At 36.0% G+C, this 21,012-nt stretch overlaps 1 protein-coding gene across 5 annotated transcripts in view; it reads left to right on the top strand.

The window, feature by feature from the left end:
- PTPN4 (protein tyrosine phosphatase non-receptor type 4) overlaps positions 1 to 21,012 on the top strand; it is a 198,307-nt gene that overhangs the window by 86,883 nt on the left and 90,412 nt on the right. For all 5 annotated transcript variants that reach the window (XR_010839098.1, XM_067025896.1, XM_059054910.2 and 2 more), the window contains exons 6-10: positions 3,286 to 3,330; positions 3,587 to 3,639; positions 4,004 to 4,124; positions 6,718 to 6,805; positions 17,931 to 18,019. Coding sequence is in view for 4 of the 5 variants with exons in the window: in XM_067025896.1 (XP_066881997.1) it covers positions 3,286 to 3,330; positions 3,587 to 3,639; positions 4,004 to 4,124; positions 6,718 to 6,805; positions 17,931 to 18,019 (396 nt within the window). In the remaining variant the exon portion in view is untranslated. The remainder of the gene's footprint in view (positions 1 to 3,285; positions 3,331 to 3,586; positions 3,640 to 4,003; positions 4,125 to 6,717; positions 6,806 to 17,930; positions 18,020 to 21,012) is intronic.

Raw genomic sequence — 21,012 nt, 5'->3', positions numbered from 1 at the left:
GCATGTAAATATTTAGTTTAATATAGTAGCTCTTAGTCAGGTTTTGTTGTTGTTGTTAAATAATTAAAATAACAAGATCTTTTATCTTAATAAATAATTCTCAGTGGAGTCAGACTTTCCCCAATTTTGGAGGAACTTCAAGGAAACTACTCTGTTACTGAAAATTGTGAATTATAAAAAAAAGATTTTAAAATGCATTTTTTACTAGTACTTGTAACTTGAAATCAGGTAACAAAGTATTCCATAATATATATTTTTGTAATTAGATTTTTAAATTATAAGAAATATTTGTAAATAAAAGGCCAATAATTTTTAATTGGATTTCTAATGTATTTAATGCTTATGAAAAGTTTGTTAACATAAGCAATTAAAATATTGTCAATTGTAGCCATATTCATAATTTATTTCACTCAAAAAACTGTCTTTAAATTTCTTAATGAGCTTGAATGTGTTGGTTCTTTTATGGCCTGTGTTGAAAACATAACCAAGGAATAAATGTGTCTCACTGATAATTAAAGTCAGACTATCTTCATGAAGTAGAATAAAATAAAATCACGTTTGGTAGCAGTTGAGGAATTGTGCTAAGTCCATCAGTCTAGAATACTATCTTTGTTCTCACTAGAAATAATGCATTATTTCAAAAATCCTTTATAATGGAATGTCCTGGGATCCTGTAACTGGCGTTGCTTGGTAAAATGGAGTGAAGGGTCGATTTAAATTTTATCACCATTGTGTACGTCAAGGATTCCCTACCCTGATTACAAGTTAGAACCACTTACAGGGGAGCTTTAAAACGTGCGGATGCCTTGGCAACACCCCTGGAAACTCTGATTTAATAGGTCTCAGGTGGGGCCTGGGTGGAGGCTTCCAGGTGGGTTTCACGGTTTAAAACTCGAGTGCTTGCACAGCCTTCTTCTCACGGTCACGAGTAGTAGTAGGGCCCACGCGCCCTGAGCCACAGTCAGTGGCTGAGTCTTAAGGCCGAGTTTAAACCCCACAAAACAAGAAATTACTGCTACGCCTCCTTGCCTTGAGATTCTATTTTGGATCAGTGGTAAAAAAAGAAAATAGTTACCTTTCATCAGGTCAAATGTCATTTGTATTAACAGGTGCTGGCATAATTAGAATTGGCGTGTTCTTAGGAGTCATCAGAATACAAATGACATCTCTTTCATACCTTTTTAGTGCTTAGGTGTACTCAGTACATAATAGGTGTTTAGCGCATGGTATGTTATTGTATTATTTTTACAGCTTAAACATATTTCTGCATTTAGCTCAATCATTATTAATCTACTTTTAAGGTCTTAATTGTCTTTAAAAATTGGGCTTTTATCACCATATTTAGGGCCCCTGGGATACATATACCAGGCAAGTGATGTTACTTCCTTTTTACAAATAGAGAAACTAAGGCTCCGCCCAATTTTAAGTAATTTGCCAAAGATCACAGGCTGCTTAAGCTTAGGACTTTTAATTCCGGTTTCTACTCTATCAGTCCTTACTGCTCAGTGTGTAAATCAGATTCAGGAAACATAGGTGTTATTTGTGTAGGATTTACAATATTATGTCAAGGGTATACACATTTCAATCCTAACTGTAAAACTTTCCCACCAGGGGACTTCCCTGGTGGTCCAGTGGGTAAGACTCCAAGCTCCCAATGCAGGGGACCCGGGTTCGATCCCTGGGCGGGGACTAGATCCCACATGCCACAACTAAGAGTCCACATGCCACAACTAAAGATTCTGCATGCCACACTGAAGATCCCAGGTGCCACAACTGAGACTCGGCGCAGCCTAAATAAATAAATATTTAAAAAAAAAAAGGACTTTGCCACCAGAAACCTTTAACTTTTAATTATGAAGCCAAGTAGGTCAGATAGAAATATGTTGTCTTGGACTGAGTACATAGATAATAGTGTAATGCTATGTATTAAGCCTAACAGAGAGTCTGTGTACTTCATTCATTAATATATGAAGCCAGGGTGTTTGTATCAGCTTTTTTATATCTGATTCTCTGAAAACCTTAATGACATTCTTTGGTAATTTGAATATTGTCATGGAACTCTTTAATGACTTTAATCAGCTAAACAACTAAAATTTTAAATAATTTTTGGCTTTTGGAGTATGTGTACTTTTTTTAGTGGGGTGAAATGAAGGTCTTAAAATCTGTTTAAACATTAAAAGCCACGAAATTTTATCTTCTGCCAACATGATACAGCACAGGTGACTTTACCCGGGCATTGATAAATCTGTGAGAGGCTAACTACCCACTAGCAAGGACAGAAGGGAAGTGCCACCTTGTAAGCAACTTCAGCAGTCTTGTTATAGGATACTTACATTTTTGTTGGTTTCGAAGGAAATTGGGTACTTGGCAATTTTAATAGTAGAACAGTAGTAGGGAAAGGAACTTACCTTTTTTTTCTTTTTTCTTTTTTTTTTTCTTTTTTTGATCAAAGAGAGCTTTCTTAACCCAAATGGGAAAGTGCTTTTCTACAATTAGCAGCTTCCTGCTGCCTGATGATACGGTGATCAACACATAGGCCTGTCCTTGCAGCTGGCTTCCTGGCTCAGCTGAAAGAGTGATTTTCTTTAGTTGGTCTCTAGTGTGTTTTTACTGTCAGCTCTTCTGTGTCTCTGATTTAAGTTTTTTGTGCTTCCCAGTTCTACTTTCTGCATACACCAATCTTTAGAGTATTTGTTTTTTGGTTTTTTGGGGGGCGGGGGGGCTCTGCATTGGGTCTTCATTGCTTGTGCATGGGCTTTCTCTAGTTATGATGAGCAGGGGCTACTCTTCGTTGTGGTGCGCTGGCTTCTCGTTATGGTGGCTTCTCTTGTTGAGGAGCACAGGCTCCAGGCATGTGGGCTTCAGTAGTTGTGGCACACGGGCTTAGTTGCTCCGCGGCATGTGGGATCTTCCCAGACCAGGGTTCGAACCCGTGTCCCCTGCATTGGCAGGTGGATTCTTAACCATTGCGCCACCAGGGAAGTACTACTTTAGAGTATTTCTCCCTAATCTCCCTCAGTCATGTAATTCTTAAATTCGTGAAAGTTTTATAATAGAAGCTAGGGAAACAAAATATAAGTATCAAATTTCATTTATCAAAGAATTCTAAATGTTTGGATTCATGTATTTATGAAAATTTATTTTAAAATATCTACATGGGCTAGTATGCATATTATAAAAGCAAATACTTAAATATTTCAGTTTTATTTTTTAATGTAAATATGCAGTTTTTAAAACTCTAAATGTTATAATTCCAGTAAACACTATCTTTTTTTTTTTTTAAAGGTACCAGTATTTTTTGCAAATCAAACAAGACATTCTTACTGGAAGGTGAGCTGTTTTAAGTTTTTAGTAATGGGCTTTAAAAATACTTCCAATTCTGTATTAAGTAGTTCATGATCATTGCAAACAGATTATCTACTGAAAGATGGCTACATGTAGCATGAATTCCTTTCATCAGATAAGTTCATTACTTAATAGTTAAAATATAAGTCACACAGAAACTTCAAGTGTGGATAGTATAATATAAATTATAGTGCTTTTAAATTTATTGTGTTTAACCTTGAGTTATTTTCTGTTTTATTAGATTGCCCTGTCCTTATAACACTGCTGCTCTTTTGGCTTCATTTGCTGTTCAGTGTAAGTATCAGCCCACCTTTGGGCCAAATAGCATGTGATTGCATGGTCTCTGTTGGTAGTACGTTGCCTTTAATGTATGAGTTACTTAAACATATGTTACTATGCAGAAAAAAGTGACTACACAGAAAGTGTAATGAAACATCCAATTAGTTAGCACTACTTTGATTCCTGAAAATTATTTTTCTGAAGTTGTTTAAGACCTAGGAGAACGTTAAATGCATTGTTATAATTTGCTTAAATGGTAACAGTAGAAACAAATATTTTACTTCCAGAAATATAAAGGAATTCTTGACATTGCTGATTTGGCAATAAAACTTGAAAAATGTGTTTATTGAAGTGTGAATATTTTCTTTCCATTTATTAGCTGAACTTGGAGACTACAATCAATCAGAAAACTTGCCAGGCTACCTCTCAGATTATTCTTTCATTCCTAATCAACCTCAAGATTTTGAAAAAGAAATTGCAAAACTACATCAGCAACATACGTAAGGATTTATTTACTTTTCTGCTTACTTGATAAACTTCTTAATGGCATCTTTTCTAGAGAAATGTTTTAAATTATTTCTAATGTGATTACTTAATAATAGAACAGTTACTATTATATAAAATAGTATGATTACTATAAAGAAATGTAGGTAATCTATACTAAAAAAATCATAGACTATATGAGGCTTGTTTTCATGTCTGTTAAGAAACATAAAGCTGTATGTAAACAGACATGTAGTATTGGCTATTATACGAAGTCGCCAGTTCTTTAAGAAGGAATTTTAGAATATTAATAATATGTTCACAATATACAGTTCAATCTACTTAGCAATTCTTTCTTAGTTTTTAGCTGTGTGAAAGGAATCAATTCAGTTTGGTAATGAGCCAAGAGAAGAAAAGGAACTTTATGTAGTACTAAATTAATAAAAAATATACTCTTTGAAAATAGTAGCATTTTTTCATTTATAACAGTATTCATCTTTGATATTTTATGAGTCTGATTTTCTGTGACATGAGTTTTCAAGAAGAGGTTTATTGCTTTGAATAGAAAATCGTATTGTTTCTTGGTTCAGAGTTCAGTTTTGCTTTACCATACAGTTCAAAATACTCATGGAGGAACTAAGGCAGTGTTACATATTGGCTGAGAATCTGAACTAGACTCTAAGAATCTGAGCCAGACTCATTTGGCCTCATTTGAAATTCTGATGAGGCTACTTTACTTACAATCTTGTAACCTCAGCCCAATCACTCTATGTCTGTTTCTATTTCCTTACATGTAAATTGGGGATGATAAAGCTATCTACCTCTGGTGTTATTATAAGGATTAAGTGAGTTTATATATACAAAGTACTCAGAACAGCGCTTGGCACATAGTAAGCACTGGAGAAATATTAGCTCTTATTAATAAGGAAGCTCACTTTCATTCGGTAATGGCCCATGTGTCTAAAACGTGTTGGCAAACTATGGCCTGTTGCCTCCTTTTGCATGGTCTACGAGCTAATAGAAATGGTTTGTACATTTGAAATAGTTGAAGAAAATCAAAAGAAGAACATTTTGTGGCACATGAAATTTTGAGAAATTCCACTTTCAGTGTCCTTACATGACCAGTCATTGGCGCACAGATTCCCTCATTGGCCTACACATTGTCTGTGGCTGCGTTCACGTAACAGCAGAGCTGAGTTGTTGCAGCAGAGGCCATGTGGCCTGAAAGCCTGAAGTGCTTACCAGCCAGCTCTTGCCAGTAAAGGTTTGCGGACCCTAATCTAAAACAAGATTAATGAGTGAGAATTTTAACAGACTGGCTTTGTGTGGTATGGGGGCTATTTTGGTCTAAAAGCAAATGCCATTTATTATGAAAGTTCTACACATTGCATATCTGAACCAAGGGTTTGAAGATAAACCGGATTTTTAAAAAAATTTACCAATAATGACAAGTCTGTTCTGTCAGGAAAAAGTTTGTACATTTCACAAGGTATTTATTATGTATTTCTATTTGCTTTAAAGATATGGTTCTGCAAATTTTTAAAGAAAGAAAAAATAGAATCATCCAGTTTATAACGCAGGAGGGTGGGGAAGAAAGTAGAGTATTTATTTAACTTAATTGAATTTTGTGGAAAACTGAAGTATATCTCCTTTTTTTGAGGAATCCCATTTTTATGAACATACATTGGCTGGCTGCTTGCTCCCTGATATCATTCATGAATGAAGGGTGATATCTTTGCATTTTTAATTTGTTGCTTTTGCTCTGCTGTAGCCTGATAATATCAGATAACCAAGGTTGTTAGAACTACATATAATATAGCCTTTTTAAAGGCTTTGCATTTACAGTAGCAGTCCTCAAACTTGTGTTCATAAGAATCACCTGGAATATTTCTTAAATATAAACAATTTGGACCCATTTATTCTATATCAGTTTCTATAGAAAAGTACATCTGAAACTACCTGTAATGAAAGACCGGTTTTCTCCTCAGTCTCTCTTGGAACGATGCTTCTGAAAAATATAATAAAAATGAATTACTAGAAAAATAAAATGGAGAAATAAACAAAGGCATAACAAATTACAAGTACTTTTTTGTTGTTAGATGCAACAGACATAAAATTACTCTGCCAAAGTGCTACAAAAGGCTGTGACACTCAATTTCTGTTCTTGTTATGAGTCAACACCTGTCTGTGCATCACACCCTGAGAAGCCCTGCTCCAGAGCTCGCCCCAGAGACTGCATGTGTCAGAAGCACCCTGTGTGATTAAAATGCACATATGGAGTGTAGACCACATTTTGAAGAATATTTATTTTAAGTTAAGTCTGAGAGTGGCTTTGTAATAACACCCATAAGTATAGCTTAGAACTTTAAAAAGCTGGTGCATTCTTGTGTTTCTGGAAAATAAGAAAATATTCTACAAAATAATAATTTGTGTTACTGAAAACGTACCCTCCTGAAAAGTTAGATGTTAGATGTTACTGAACAGAACTCGTGCATGGTGTTTTGTAAAATATTTAATCAGAATGCTGAAAATTTTCTAGATAAATAACCTTTCTGTAATTTGGTCATATTTGTGATTATTATAATTTTTAACCTAATGATGTTTTTATAGAGGCTTATCTCCTGCAGAAGCAGAATTTAATTACCTGAACACAGCACGTACCTTAGAACTCTATGGAGTTGAATTCCACTATGCAAGGGTAAGTGAAGAAAATGCATTTTGATATTGTTGAGTTAGGCACCATTATTCAGCAAAAAAAAATTTTTTATGCCGTGACAGGATTAGGCAGCAAATGGAACAGTGAGTGCTGCCAGCATAGTCGGACTGAAAATTTCCTCTGAATATAAGTATTTTCACAGTTACAGTCACTTAAGATTCAATACCTGACAAGAACAGTGGTTGAAGTGGATTTTTCATGTTATTTTTCTTCAAGGTAGTATGTTATAAGGATAATTTTTGCTGACCATAAGAGACAGTACCTTTAGAATTTTTATTTTGCAAAATAAAAACTGTTACAGTGGGCTTCCCTGGTGGTGCAGTGGTTAAGAATCTGCCTGCCAATTCAGGGGACACGGGTTTGAGCCCTGGTCTAGGAAGATCCCACATGCCGCAGAGCAACTAAGCCTGTGCGCCACAACTACTGAGCCTACGCTCTAGAGCCTGCGAGCTGCAACTACTGAAGCCTGTGCCCCTAGGGCCCGTGCTCCCAACAAGAGAAGCCACCGCAATGAGAAGCCTGCACACCGCAACAAAGAGTAGGGTAGCCCCTGCTCGCCACAACTAGAGAAAGCGTGTGCACAGCAACAGAGACCCAGTGCAGCCAAAAATAAATAAATTAATTAATTAATTTGAAAAACAAATTTAAAAAAACTGTTACAGGAAAAGTAATTTGTATTTTTAAGTTTTATGAAAATCATTATCATAAAAGATGCTTTAACCTCACTGAGGCCTGTGTTACTACACTCTTTTCATCATTTAGTAACATCATTATAAATTTTTATTTATAAAACACAAAATCAATTGTATTTACATATTTTGGTTGCCCCCCCATGCCTTTGTTAGGTTGGAATTCTATAATCACTGGCTTTTCCTGTACAACACCCTAACTTTTATTTATTTATTTTTTTGGAGGAGATTAAGCTTTTATTTAGTTTATTTAATTTATTTAATTTATTTTTTTATGCAGTGGGTTCTAATTAGTTGTCTGTTTTATACATATTAGTTGTATATATGTCGATTCCAGTCACCCAGTTCACCACCCCCCCACCCTCCCTGACTTCTTTTTCATTGTGTCAGTTTGCTGCTTCCAAAAGACTGTTATCCTCCTGCCATAAGCATATTTGTGAGTGACTATCCTTCATTTGTGTGGCTCTTCACCTAGATTCCTTCTCATGATTGTTTCATCAAGAGGTTATATTCCTTTAGAAGTACCTGAAGTACAGCTATTCTCTATACCTAATGAAAAGTGGAATTATAGGTAAACATCAGTTTAATTGGTGATGGGTTTTATATTTTCTTGGGACAAACTACTAAGCTTAATATGGATCCCAGCCTGAAAGGGAGTTAAGTTTTCCTTAGATAGTTATTTTTAATTTATTTTAACATATAAACATATGCAGACCCATTCCTTTTAAAAACTGAAACTACCTGTGATGAAAGACCAGTTTTCCCCTCAGTCTCTCATGGAATGATGCTTCCGAAAAATATAATAAAAATGAATTACTAGAAAATAAAATGGAGAAATAAACAAAGGCATAAAAAATTACAAGTACTTTTTTGTTGCTAGATGCAACAGACATACTCACATGACTGGATCTGGTAATTCTGAGCATTTGTGACTTGGATGTCTGTCTCGTTCCATTTAAAATGTTTAAATCCCCCTTGAACTTCCGGTGTTCTTTAGAATGGACCCTTCACCCTCCCTCCCTCTTTGTGGGCTATTACTTTTGAACATGATTCTCCAAAGGTAACATAGTGGTCACTAGATTTTGTTTTTATTATAATTCAGTTTAAAACAAATGGAACTTTAAATATGTACACTAGACTATGGTTAACAGTAAAAAAGACCACTAAAATGAGTCATTTTAGTGGTAAACAGTTTTCTAAAGGTGGTTTAGACTGCTATCTGTTATCATTGACTGCTGTCAATATAATACAAAGAATGTTAGACTTTACTTTTTTTAACAAGTGACATGGCTGGATCTCATACATAATTAACCATATCATTATTTATTGATTTGTCTAAGTTATTTTTTTTGTTGTTTAAATTATTAGATTATAAAACTCTTTCTCAGAAAGACATAAATGTAGAGTGCCAAATTAAAGGAATTTAAATTTTAAATATACTGTACAGACAAAAAAAAAACACCCACAAAATAACCCAGCTAAGAAAAGGTGTTTCTGCTATATGTGGATGTGGAGAACTTCAGAAAGTGTGCAAATGTTCAGTGAACATGAAGGGAAGTTTTGTAGCCTCAGGAACAAAAAGGACAAAAGGTAGAGGGGAGAGGACACATAAAGAAAATACTTAAGTTTTAGTTGAATATCACAAGCAAAAGTATGTTTGAAATAATATTTTATTTTGAAGAGCAAGGTAAGATCTTTTCTCTCTGCCTCCAGAATGTAGGTTGAAAAAATGAGAGTAGAACTAAGTTATTTATAGCAGTCTGCAAGATGCAAATAAGTCTTCGAACGGTCATAGCAGTGCATCTGTTATGTGCCTCGCACAGTGTTGGCACTGAGAATGACTCAGTGAACAAAACATCGCTTATCCCTGCCCTCCTGGAGCTCACAAGATAGCGAGGGGAAAGAATTAGAGCATGTATGAACAGTTAAGTATTTGAGAATATGAAGGGGCAAGTACAGAATGCCATGGGACCCTGTGGCAGGAACTTCTAATCCAGCCTGGGAGCAGAGGGTAGGGAAGACTTCTTAGAAGTAATTTACTAAAGCCAGAAAAATTAATAAGAATTAGCCAAGGGAGTAGTTTTCACCATAGAGCCATCAGGATGAAGGAAGACCTGAAATCAAGAGAGAACATGGCCTATTTGAAAAAACAAAAACATTTAGTACGCCTGAAAGATTATATGAATAAGGGAAAAGGAAACTGTAGAAAAGTAAAGAATGAAGGACAGTTTCAGGATAAAAAGGAAAAAAAAAAGATATGAGGGCAGGGAGCGTGGGAATATTTGTTTCTCACAATAACATCGTAAATGGATTTTTTTCCTGGTGTTCAGTTGTATGAGTTTTAACACATGTGTAGGTTCATGTAACCACAAACAGAAACAGCAGTTCCATCACCGCCACCCCCTCCCCCACAAAAAAATTACACTGGCTCGTGCTGCCCCTTTGTAGTCCAGCCTCCTACTTACCCTCGGTTTCTGGCAAGCCTGGTCTGTTCCCTGACTCCATAGTTTGTCTTTTCCAAAATGTCTTATAAATGGAATCCTGCAGTATGTAACCTTTTGAGACTGGCTTCTTTTACTTATGGTAACGCATTTGGGATTTATCCAAGGAACTGTGTCGTTCAGTAGTTCATGCCTTTTATTGTTGAATTGTGTTCAGTTATGTGGCTGTACCATGGCTTGTTTCTCCACTCACCCACTGGAGGACATCTGGGTTGTTTCCAGTATTTTTTGTTTTGTTTTGTTTTGTTATTCATAGGCCTACTGCGAACATTCGTTTATAGGTTTTTGTGTGAATTTAAGTTCTCATTTCTGTAGGGTAAAAATCCGAAAGTGGGATTTCTGGGTCATCTAACAAGTGTATACTTAGCTTTATATGAAATTACGGAATTGTCGTCTAGACTCTGACTGAGCCACCTTGCATCCCCACCAGCATCTTTACAAGTTCCAATTGTTTTACATCCTTTTAGCATGTGGGCTGCTGTTTTGTTTTGTTTCTTTTTAAGCTTTTCTGATAGGTGTGTTTTATCTCATCATGGTTTTGCCTTGCATTTCCCTAATGACTAATGATGTTGGGTATCATATCTTTTCTTTGATGAATGTCTGTTCAGGTGTTTTCCCCATTATTTAATTTGTTCTTTTCTTTTTTTTACTCTTGTGTTTTGAGAACTCTTTATATATTCTAGATATACTTTTTTTGTTGGATATGTGATTTGCAGATATTTTCCCCACTCTTTGTTTTGCCCTTTTGTTCTCTTAACAATGTCACAGAGCAAAAGAAAGTGATAGATTCTCATACCCCTTATTCAATCACTGATGGAACAGACATTTTAAAAATCAGCATAATATAGATTTCAGCAACGTAGCAAACTGTATGTAGAATACTGTATCCGACAGGTTTGGAGTGCAGATTATTTTTAAATATGCAGAATATAATTTCTGTTCATGGTACATTTAAGCTAAAAACAATAACAAAATGATGACTTTAAAAATCCTCCAAGTATTTGGAAATTAAGAAATCTACTTCTAAACAAGCCGTGGGTACAGATACTATCATTATTTCTACCCAACAGCCTCTGTGTACTGCTCTCAGACTCACCTAGAAAGAATAATAATTAGTTACCCCTAAGTTTGTGGTTAGGATCAATTGATAAAATAACGGATATCAAATTAATCTTGAAAATATAAAATAATTTGAACATATTAAATTAATGCCAAGGAACATTGTGGGAGCTAAATTTAAATATTTATAAAGAATTTCTGACCCCTAAAAATGGAAGAAGCACTATCAGGAGTAATTGTTGGCCTAAGTAACTTGTTAAATGAATGGCTTGAGGGCTCACTAAATTCCTATCATCTTTACTAGAAAATCAGTCAATATTTATTACACTGTAAGAGTGGAATAAAATAGCATAATAGAGCTATATCTATACCATAGATCTTCAAGTTTAATCTCTGTTTTATAAAGAAGTTAGCATGATATAAACTCTTTGTTTTCCTAAGAAACTGATTCGTGGTTATCTAGATGTAAATGTAATCACAGAAGGTGTGGCCTTAGGTTTTTGGTTAGGTATAGGAAGGATACTCTAAATTGACCCTAAAACAGTTCTACCCAAGTTTTGGGCTTAATTGTGAATATCTTATTTCCATAGGTGTTTGTAATAATGATGAAGATAATTCTACTGAAAAATAACTTTTGCCCTTCAAAGTTTCAAGAAAAGGAAAGCTTAATGATGCTATTTTGATTATTCATTTATTCATTCAGTGAACGTTTATTGAGCACCTTCTATGTTGCAAGTCCTGTTTATAGACACCATGGATACAGCAGTGAGTAGATAAAATCCTATCCTCATGAAGCTTGCATTCCAGTGGGCAAGACAGACTATAAACGAATAATTGAGTACCTTAGAGTACATAGTGTGTGATTCCATGGAAGTAAAGTTCAAGAATAGGCAAAATACCAGTCTATATCAGCAGAAGAAGTCAGAACAGCAGTTCCCTCTGCAGGGGTGTTACTAGCTGGGAGGCTCCTGAGGGAGCCTTTTGGGATTTGGAAAAATGTGTATGTTGGTTTGTGGTGGTTACATGTAAGTGTATATACTCAAGTTATGCATGTTGTAAAATTTTGAGTTGTACACTTAAGATTTGTGCATTTTACTGTATATTCTACTCAGTTTTCTTATGATTAATTAAAAGGTAATGTATCAGATTGTGATAGATGCTGTGGAGAAAAATTAAGGTGAAAAAGGGGAGTGAGACGATCAAAAATGGGATATCAGAGAAGGCCTTACTGAGAAGGTGAACAGACGTGGGGGAGTCCTGCAGATATCCATGGGGAGAATGTTCTAAGCAGAAGAAATGGCAATAAAAGGCCATGAAATAGTGTGCTTTGCACCTCAAGGAACAGCAAAGAGACCAGTATGGCTGGTACAGTGAGCTGGAGTGGAGCGTATTGACAAGGTCCAGGTGGACCAGGGCTTTAGAAGAATTTTACAGACTTTGGCTTTTAATTATAAGCAAGGCCAGAGGAGGGTTTGAGGAGATAAAAGACATGGTGTGATTTACATTTTTTTTAACTCTTTTTTTTGACCACGTCGTATGTCTCGTGGGATCTTAGTTCCCTGACCAGGGATCGAACCTGGGCCCCTGCAGTGGAAGTGTGGAGTCCTAACCACTGGACCGCCAGGGAAGTTACCCACTCTGCATGTATTTTGAATATGGAAGTGACAGCACTGACTGATATATTGGCTCTAGGGTGTGAGAGAAAAAGGATTCAAGGAATGATTCTAACATTTTTGGCCTGAACAACTAGAAGGATGGAGTAACTTCAGTAATTTGTAACAATCAGAGAGAAGCAGATTTGAGAGGGTGGGTCAGGAGCTAGTCTTGGGACATGCAATTTTAGAAGACTTTTATCAATCGAAATGAAGGAAGGCAGGCAATTCAGTATATGGAACTGGAGTTCAGAGGCGAGGTCTGGACTAGAGCCATACATTTGGGAATTGTCAGCTTACAGATAATATTTAAAGCCGTGACACGGGAGCACTGAAGGAACATAGCTAGTAGCAATTGAAGATTGGAGGTCCTCAGAGCTGGAACACTTCACATTTTAAAGGTTAGATGAGGAAGAAATAGCCATTTAGATAGAAAGAATGCCTTTCAGAAAGAACGCCTTTCTTTCTGTCAGACACTTGTGTGTCTTTGAAGCCAAGTGAATCAGGCGTGGTCAACTATGTCAGATGAGAATTGGATTAGAAATGTGGAAGTTATTGTAATATTACCAGTCTTGACTTTATAATAGCAATTTTGGAGCTATAGTGACGGCCAAAGGCTGATTGATTAGTGAGTATTCAAGAAAGACTGTGCGAACAGTAATTTTGAGAGATTTTACTGTACAGGTTACAGATAATAATCACAGGAAACACCTTTATAGCATTTACTATGTGCCTGACAACACTTCTTAGGGCTTATGTATATTTAATCTCATTGAATCCTTAAAACAGCCCTGTAAAGCAAGAGTATTATCATCCTTACTTTCCAGATGAGGAAAATGAGACACAGAGAAGTTAACTAATTTAATCATATGGTATCTGTTTCTGTTTTAAGGTTCTTCGAAAACCTTGTTTTTAACCTGCATATATTTGAGGACTTTTGGACATATTTGTTCGAATAATCAAATAATTTAAAAATATAATCCCTTGAAACAGAAAAGAATCTCTTCTGTACAATAGAGCTAGATATATGATTTCATCTGTGTCACCCTAAAATATTCAGATCACACAGTGATTTTCCATATTCTGCTATGTGCTTTTACTCATCAGGACCTGTCTAGACATAGCTTTTTGTGTTTTTTCTCTTTCCCCTTTTTGATTCTTTTGTATCTTTATGAAAGTATCAGTAGGTCATTACGTGTATTCACTTTCATTGAATAATTTGAGAGCACATACACTGTTAGACCTATATAGGGCACACAGAAATATTTTTTTAATTATTAATGAGTGTGTATTATGGCTAACTTTATACCTAACTACATGAAAAATATACAGACATAATAATTTTAAACTAATGATATATATAGGGGAAAATCATAAAGCTAAAAGTGAAAACAATTTCAACATATATTACAGAAAGTTTTTTAGTATTCATATTTTATAAAGAGTTCCCACAATAGAGTAATTTATTTTTATTTATTGTTTATTTTATTTTATTTTTTGCAACACGTGGGCCTCTCACTGCTGTGGCCTCTCCCGTTGCAGAGCGCAGGCTCCGGACGCGCAGGCTCAGCGGCCATGACTCATGGGCCCAGCTGCTCCGCGGCATGTGGGATCTTCCCAGACCGGGGCACAAACCCGTGTCCCCTGCATCGGCAGGCGGACTCTCAACCACTGCGCCACCAGGGAAGCCCTAGAGTAATTTTTAAAAACATATAAGTAGAAATACAGGAAAAACAGACATGAGCATGTTGAAGTATAACTTGGTATAACCCCTTTGGAATGCAAATATTAATATGAATATAATATTTGACCACTTCCATTTCTCAGACTCCACCCTTTTTATAGAGGTGTGTTTTTTTTTGTTTTTTGTTTTTTGTGGTATACGGGCCTCTCACTGTTGTGGCCTCTCCCGTTGTGGAGCACAGGCTCCAGACGCGCAGGCTCAGCGGCCATGGCTCACGGGTCCAGCCGCTCCGTGGCATGTGGGATCTTCCTGGACCGGGGCACGAACCCGTGTCCCCTGCATCGGCAGGCGGACTCTCCACCACTGCGCCACTAGGGAAGCCTATAGAGGTGTTTTAAATTATGTGTTCAAGGATTTTTATTACAGCATTGTTTGTAATATTAAAAATTTAGAAATCTCTAAATGAATCAACAGAAATGGTTAAGAAACTGTGATAAATCCATATTTTGGAATAATATGCAGGAGTTAAAACTGATGAGTTAGAGGTATATATATTGATATGAAAAGATATCTACAAAATGCTAAGTGCAAAAGAAAAATTATGCAATAATATTTCCCAGTTTTTGTTGATTAAAGAAATTGTGTGGTTATAAATACTACATATTTATATTTTGTATATATAAACAAAGACCTAGAAGAATATACAGTGGTCCTCCCTTATCCATGGTTTCTGTTTCTGCAGTTTCAGTTACTTGAGCTCAACTGTGGTCTGAAGATACTAAATGGAAAATTTTAGTGGCTTTGTGTTATTATTGTATTCTTACCATGTGACTGCAGAGAGACTAGAATGGTTAAGTGGTCCTAGCGACTTAGTGGAGAGTAGAACCGTGGTCTCCACCAGAAAGGAGGGGAGGGCACTGCAGGGCAGCGTGAATGGACAGTTGAGGCATGGGTAGAGAATATTAGAATATCCGTTCATAGTCCTCCGAAATCTCATGCTGTTTACATTGCTGTTTTTTAACATGTTGTAAAATAAAGCACATATACCCGCGTGTATATCTTGGTGAACATCTTTGTAAATAGTACGCAGGTCAGCAGTAGGCTTTAGCCGGCCATTCCAGAAACGCTTTTTATACACTGTCCCAGTCATAGCCCCTTCCTGCCTTGTTCTTCTGTGGCTTCATCGCCCAGCGTGCCTTCCTGGATGCTATAATTTGGTCTTTCTTTTTGTTTGTTTGGTTAGGTTTGATTTGATTCATCAGAGAGACATGAAGAGATGAGAACAGCATTAATTAAAACATGTAATTCTGGGTACACAAAACACGTGGAATGGCCTGATGGGAAGCAGGTTTTTACCAATTATAAAGGGGGAAATGAAATGGGATGGGGTGGCCGTTTCACTGCCAAGCTAAACAGCAGGGATATTTTCCTACAGATAATAGAGGTCCATTCATTCCACAAATGGGTAGGCCTTTCTACATCTAAGAACCTGAAAGGGCTCAAAACAAAGGCCCTGCACGTTGCTACATAGATTCTAGTGAAGAAGAGAAAAAATAAACAGATTAAACAAGTCAATGTATAGCATTATATTAGATACTAATAAGTGATAAGAAAAGCATAAAATAAGGTGGTCAGCGTTTGTTTTTCTGTACACTGGAATTAATAGCATTTGTATCCATAAAGGACATAATACTTATTTTCTTGCATTCTCTTGCCCAACTCTGGCAATACCTTGGGAACTGACACTTCAGTCTAGATAGCTATAACTTGAGAATTTGAATTCCTCAATATCCCTGCAGTGTTTTTTAACGTTTTTCTACCAACAGAGCAGCCTGACTGCTTTACGTATTTATTGAGTTTTGTATATCTCTTTAATGGCATTGGATCTTCTCAGGTGCTTGGTGGTCCTTGGTTGTGTACTTCTTTTGTATTTGTGATTCCTAGTTCGCTTGGTCACGCATGATGTTTGTCTTTACCACGGCCTCTTTTAGGTGCTGGAGGAGGGAAGGAAGGAACTGCCAGGTAGAATGTGCCTGTAGTTTGCTTTTTTCAGTTTCGGGTTCTCCATCCCTTCTGGGGATCACTGTATTCCTGTCCCCAGTATCCACATTTGCTCCACACTTTTAGACAGGGTGCACACGCTTCTGTGTCCTGTAGCTCAGTCTAGATTGTAGGGTTGGTAGGAGCCAATTATCTTTCCTGCTCCCTACCTGATCATCCTGACGGTAATTTGAGGGTCCCCCTGGGCTTTGGTTTTCTGGAATTATTTTCTCTCCATAAATCTGATCTTATCCACTTTGTCTTCACAGACTCCTCGAAATGTCTGGTCCACTGATTATATACCTTTCGGTGTTACGGATTGCTTTCAAATGTTAGGGATTTTCTCTGTTTTCATATATCTTCTCTGGTGTTCTGTGAGATTGGGGGCAGGAGGAGTAACCGAGTGTGTGTTCAGTCGCCGTCTGTGCGGCTGGGCCTGCCGTCTTGATTCATGCTTCTGACGGGTGTCCTTTAAACGGTGATTTAGACTCTGATAATAGTGTGCAGTGGTGCTGGTTATTGCAAAAGAAAAGGGGCAGCCAGACAAATTGACATACACTGCTGTGTTTGGCCACTTACTACGTGTTAGCTTACCTAACAGGCTAATTTAGAAATATTTCATTTAATTAGAAATTATTGAAACTACATTTTAAAGGTTTTTCCCTAGGGAGACAATTACAAAATCTTGATTATATTTTCATCAATTAGTTCTATCTTCTGATCACATAAATGCTAGGGATAAAAGCATCATTGCTATATTAGTTTGCCTGTAGTATGTTTCAAGCCAAGAAGCAGAGCTATTTCAAGACAGATTAGCAGCTGAGAAACGTTTTAATTCCACTCATTCTCTTAATAGTGCAGGTCAGCTGTTCACGTTGGATCGGTCAGCATGAGAACTCACCCATCAAAGCACAGTTCACATTTCCTTCCCAGGAGCCTTCCAAACTCTCCAGCAATTGTCCCCATTCTATACTCCCATAATGTTTTTGTTGTATTATGTCTGTTATAGAACTTCTCATTATATTGGAAATATTATTTTATTACAGGTTGCCCTTCACCAAACGCTGAACTCCAGGTTTTATTCACTTTTGCAATCCTACCACCATATTTACACAGTAATTGGACCTTAATAGTTTTAGAAATGGAAAGATGGGTACTAACTTATCGTTCTATAAGATGAGAAGGTCTTTGATTTTTTTTATATCAAAGAGTCAGTCCCATTTATAAACTGTGGGAAATCCTGAAATCATTTTTGCTTTAGATTAATAAATTTTAATAGTGCAACATTTAAGTTTGATTTGAAGTATGTCCTTTATTTTTATGATGTAACAGTTACCATATGGGTTTGTAAATATTATTCAGTTAACTGTTGCCTTTGATGAAATGTCACACGGTGTAAAACAACTAATCATATTTTAAAAATATGTCTTTAACAGTTTATTTTAGATTTGCCATTTTCTTTTTTTTTGTTCTTTGTTGAAGGATCAAGGTAACAATGAAATTATGATTGGAGTGATGTCAGGAGGAATTCTGATTTATAAGAACAGAGTACGAATGAATACCTTTCCATGGTAAGAACTTCCATCAGTACTTTTGCTTTTACCATTATATTACCAAATACAATTCATATTAAAGAAAGTGGTTGTTGAGCTATTTAATGTTGTCATACAACTTTGTCCCACTTACTTGGAATCTACCAGAAGATACCAAAATAATTGAATTATTTGTTTCAGAATTGTCTTAGTTTAAAGAAAATACTACTCTTTGAATTTTTCTCTTAGACAGTCTCTAAATCTGTAGTGTAATAGCTAGTATTGTCATATTTACTCTGCGTCTCACACTGTGCCAGTTGTTTTGAATACAGTACTTCACTTAAATGCATTCAGTGGGTGCTAGTTTATTAGTTGGAACATGGGCATGGTTGCTGCAACAAAGGCCCCTTGTTACAGTGGTTTAAATTGGTTCTAGGAAAGTATGGTGGCTTCGTGGGGGTTAAAACTCATGTTTCTTTTGTGTCATTGCTCTACTGTCCTTATCCTCATTGTCCAGCGACTCACTCACCATCACTTCTGTATCCCAGAGTGAGGAGGAAGGAAAAGTAGCATCTGACATTTCCCTTTAAGGGGATAACTTGAAAATTGTAAAAATCATATTGATCACATGTCCCTTGTGTGAATATCATATAAGTAACTCGGGTTTTTAAAAGTAAACACAATGATTTTCTCTAGGGGAAGAAACAAATACAAAAGAAATATATTGTATCAATCTGTTTCTCTTTATATCTCCTAAAAGAATTGGTCCAGATTTTTCAATATCTCTGATTATTATTTAATAGGTTTTTGTAGTTAGTCACTTATATAATACTAATAGAAATATGATAACTGACAGAAGCTATTATTTTAGAAAATTGCCACAATTACATTGAGAAAATAAACATAAATTTCCCCAATAGGTCACTATCTAGGAAAACATGAAATACAAAATATAAAATTGATGAAATGAACTTCATCAAAATTAGATATTTTTGCTCTCCAGAAGAGAGCAAAAAATATAAATATAATTCATTTCTGTAAAGAAAATGAAAAGGCAAAAAACAGTCTTTTATAAAATACACATTTGATAAAGGACTTATTTGGTAAAGGACTTATCAAAAAAATGTAAAGGACTCTAATAGCTCAGTAATAAAACAACTTGATTAAAAAGAATAAGCAAAATATGTGAATAGATACTTCCACCATACAGATGGCAAATAAGTACACAAAAAGATACTCAGTCGTTAGTGAAACGCAGATTAAAACCGCAGTGAACTATTACTGTTCACCCACTACAGTAGTTCCAATTAAAAAGAATGATAGGGCTTCCCTGGTGGCGCAGTGGTTGAGAGTCCGCCTGCTGATGCAGGGGACACGGGTTCGTGCCCCGGTCCGGGAAGATCCCACGTGCTGCGGAGCGGCTGGGCCCATGAGCCATGGCTGCTGGGCCTGCGCGTCTGGAGCCTGTGCTCCGCAACGGGAGAGGCCACAACAGTGAGACGCCCGTGTACCGCAAAAAATAAAAAAAATAAAAATAAAGAATGATAATACCAAGTAATGGCAAGGAAGCAGAGCACCTAGAAATCTCATATATTGCTGGTGGGAATGCAAACTAGTAGACCAACTTTGGAAAACAGTTTGGTATTTCTTCGAGGTTAAACATAGATTTACCATATAATCTGGCAATTCTATTCCTAGATATTTACCCAAGAGAAATGAAAATACAAGTTTGTATAAAGATTTGCACACTGTGTTCATAGCTGTATTATTCATAACAGCACAAAACAGAATTCCAGATGTCCATCAGTTGGTGAAAGGACAAGTAGTTTACACTTGCAGTGGAACACTGTTGAGCAGTGCAAGAAATGAACTGTTTTACACTAAATAATAGGGGTGACCCTCCCCTCAAGACATCATGCTAAGTGTAAGAAGCCTGACACAAAAGATAACGTACTCTTTGTTTCTGTTTATATGAAATTCCTGAGAACACACAGTATAGAGACAGCAGACCCGTGGTTGCCATTGGAACATTTTCAGGTGATGGAAATTGTTACATGGTGGTTTGGGTGGGTGGTAGTTACACAGCTGAATACATTTGTCAAAACTCATTGATTTGTTTGCCTAAAATTGGAATATTTCATGTTATATATAAATTATACCTCTGTAAAGCTCATAAAAGAAAAATCAAAGGTCATTTAGTGTTTCATCTCACATCTTTTAAGCTCTTCCTATATAATTCAAATTGTGTTATGTTCAGAGGCGAATACAAAACAGTTCAAGACATAGTCCTTGCCTAAAAGTGGGCACATAAAAATTAATTACAAAACATAATAAGACAATGTGTAACTTAAGTGCTTCAGAAAAGTTAGTTACAATTGTTGACTTTCATAATGGTAAATGTGCATCTTCAATTTTAATACTTTTCTGATTTTACTAAAGACAGTTAAAATACTTTTTATTAATTTTACATTTTCTATAAATGTCAAAATCAGAAATAAATTCTTTTCAGGTGATGTTAAAATGATAATCCAAATTTTTCTGTATTTTCAAGATTATACAATAAGGATTCTAGAAGAGCTTTTGACAAATTACTTTGGAAACACCAAGGATATAATTTCACTAGGGAAAATTGTAATGGCCCTATGGTATTTGAGATGGTTTTTAAAGGATGAATAGAAATTTCTTCAGTGAGGAGGAAGTATGGAACAGGTATGTGTGTATAGAGAGAGGGTTCAGTCAGGGAATTCGGGGCAAAGGTACCAAACATTTGCAGGAGCCTAATAGTAAGAAAGGACGTGGCAAGTTGAGGAGATGATGGGATATTTGGTTTGATTTTTTTTTTTCAGTTATCTTCACTGAGGACAGAAGCAAGGGCACAAGAATTTAAGATAATGTTGCTTAGGAGAGAAATTAGATTCAGCTTGTGAAGGATCTTATATATTCCATTATGTTGGTATATTATTTTATTATTAAATATTCTTGAAGGTAGTTTCATGTTGAGAAATGGAACTCATGTTTATAAGTCTTTATTA

Source organism: Kogia breviceps, chromosome 2 (assembly GCF_026419965.1).
Source record: "Kogia breviceps isolate mKogBre1 chromosome 2, mKogBre1 haplotype 1, whole genome shotgun sequence".
Classification (NCBI taxonomy): Eukaryota; Metazoa; Chordata; class Mammalia; order Artiodactyla; family Physeteridae; genus Kogia; species Kogia breviceps.
This window is presented reverse-complemented; position numbering and strand designations above follow the sequence as displayed.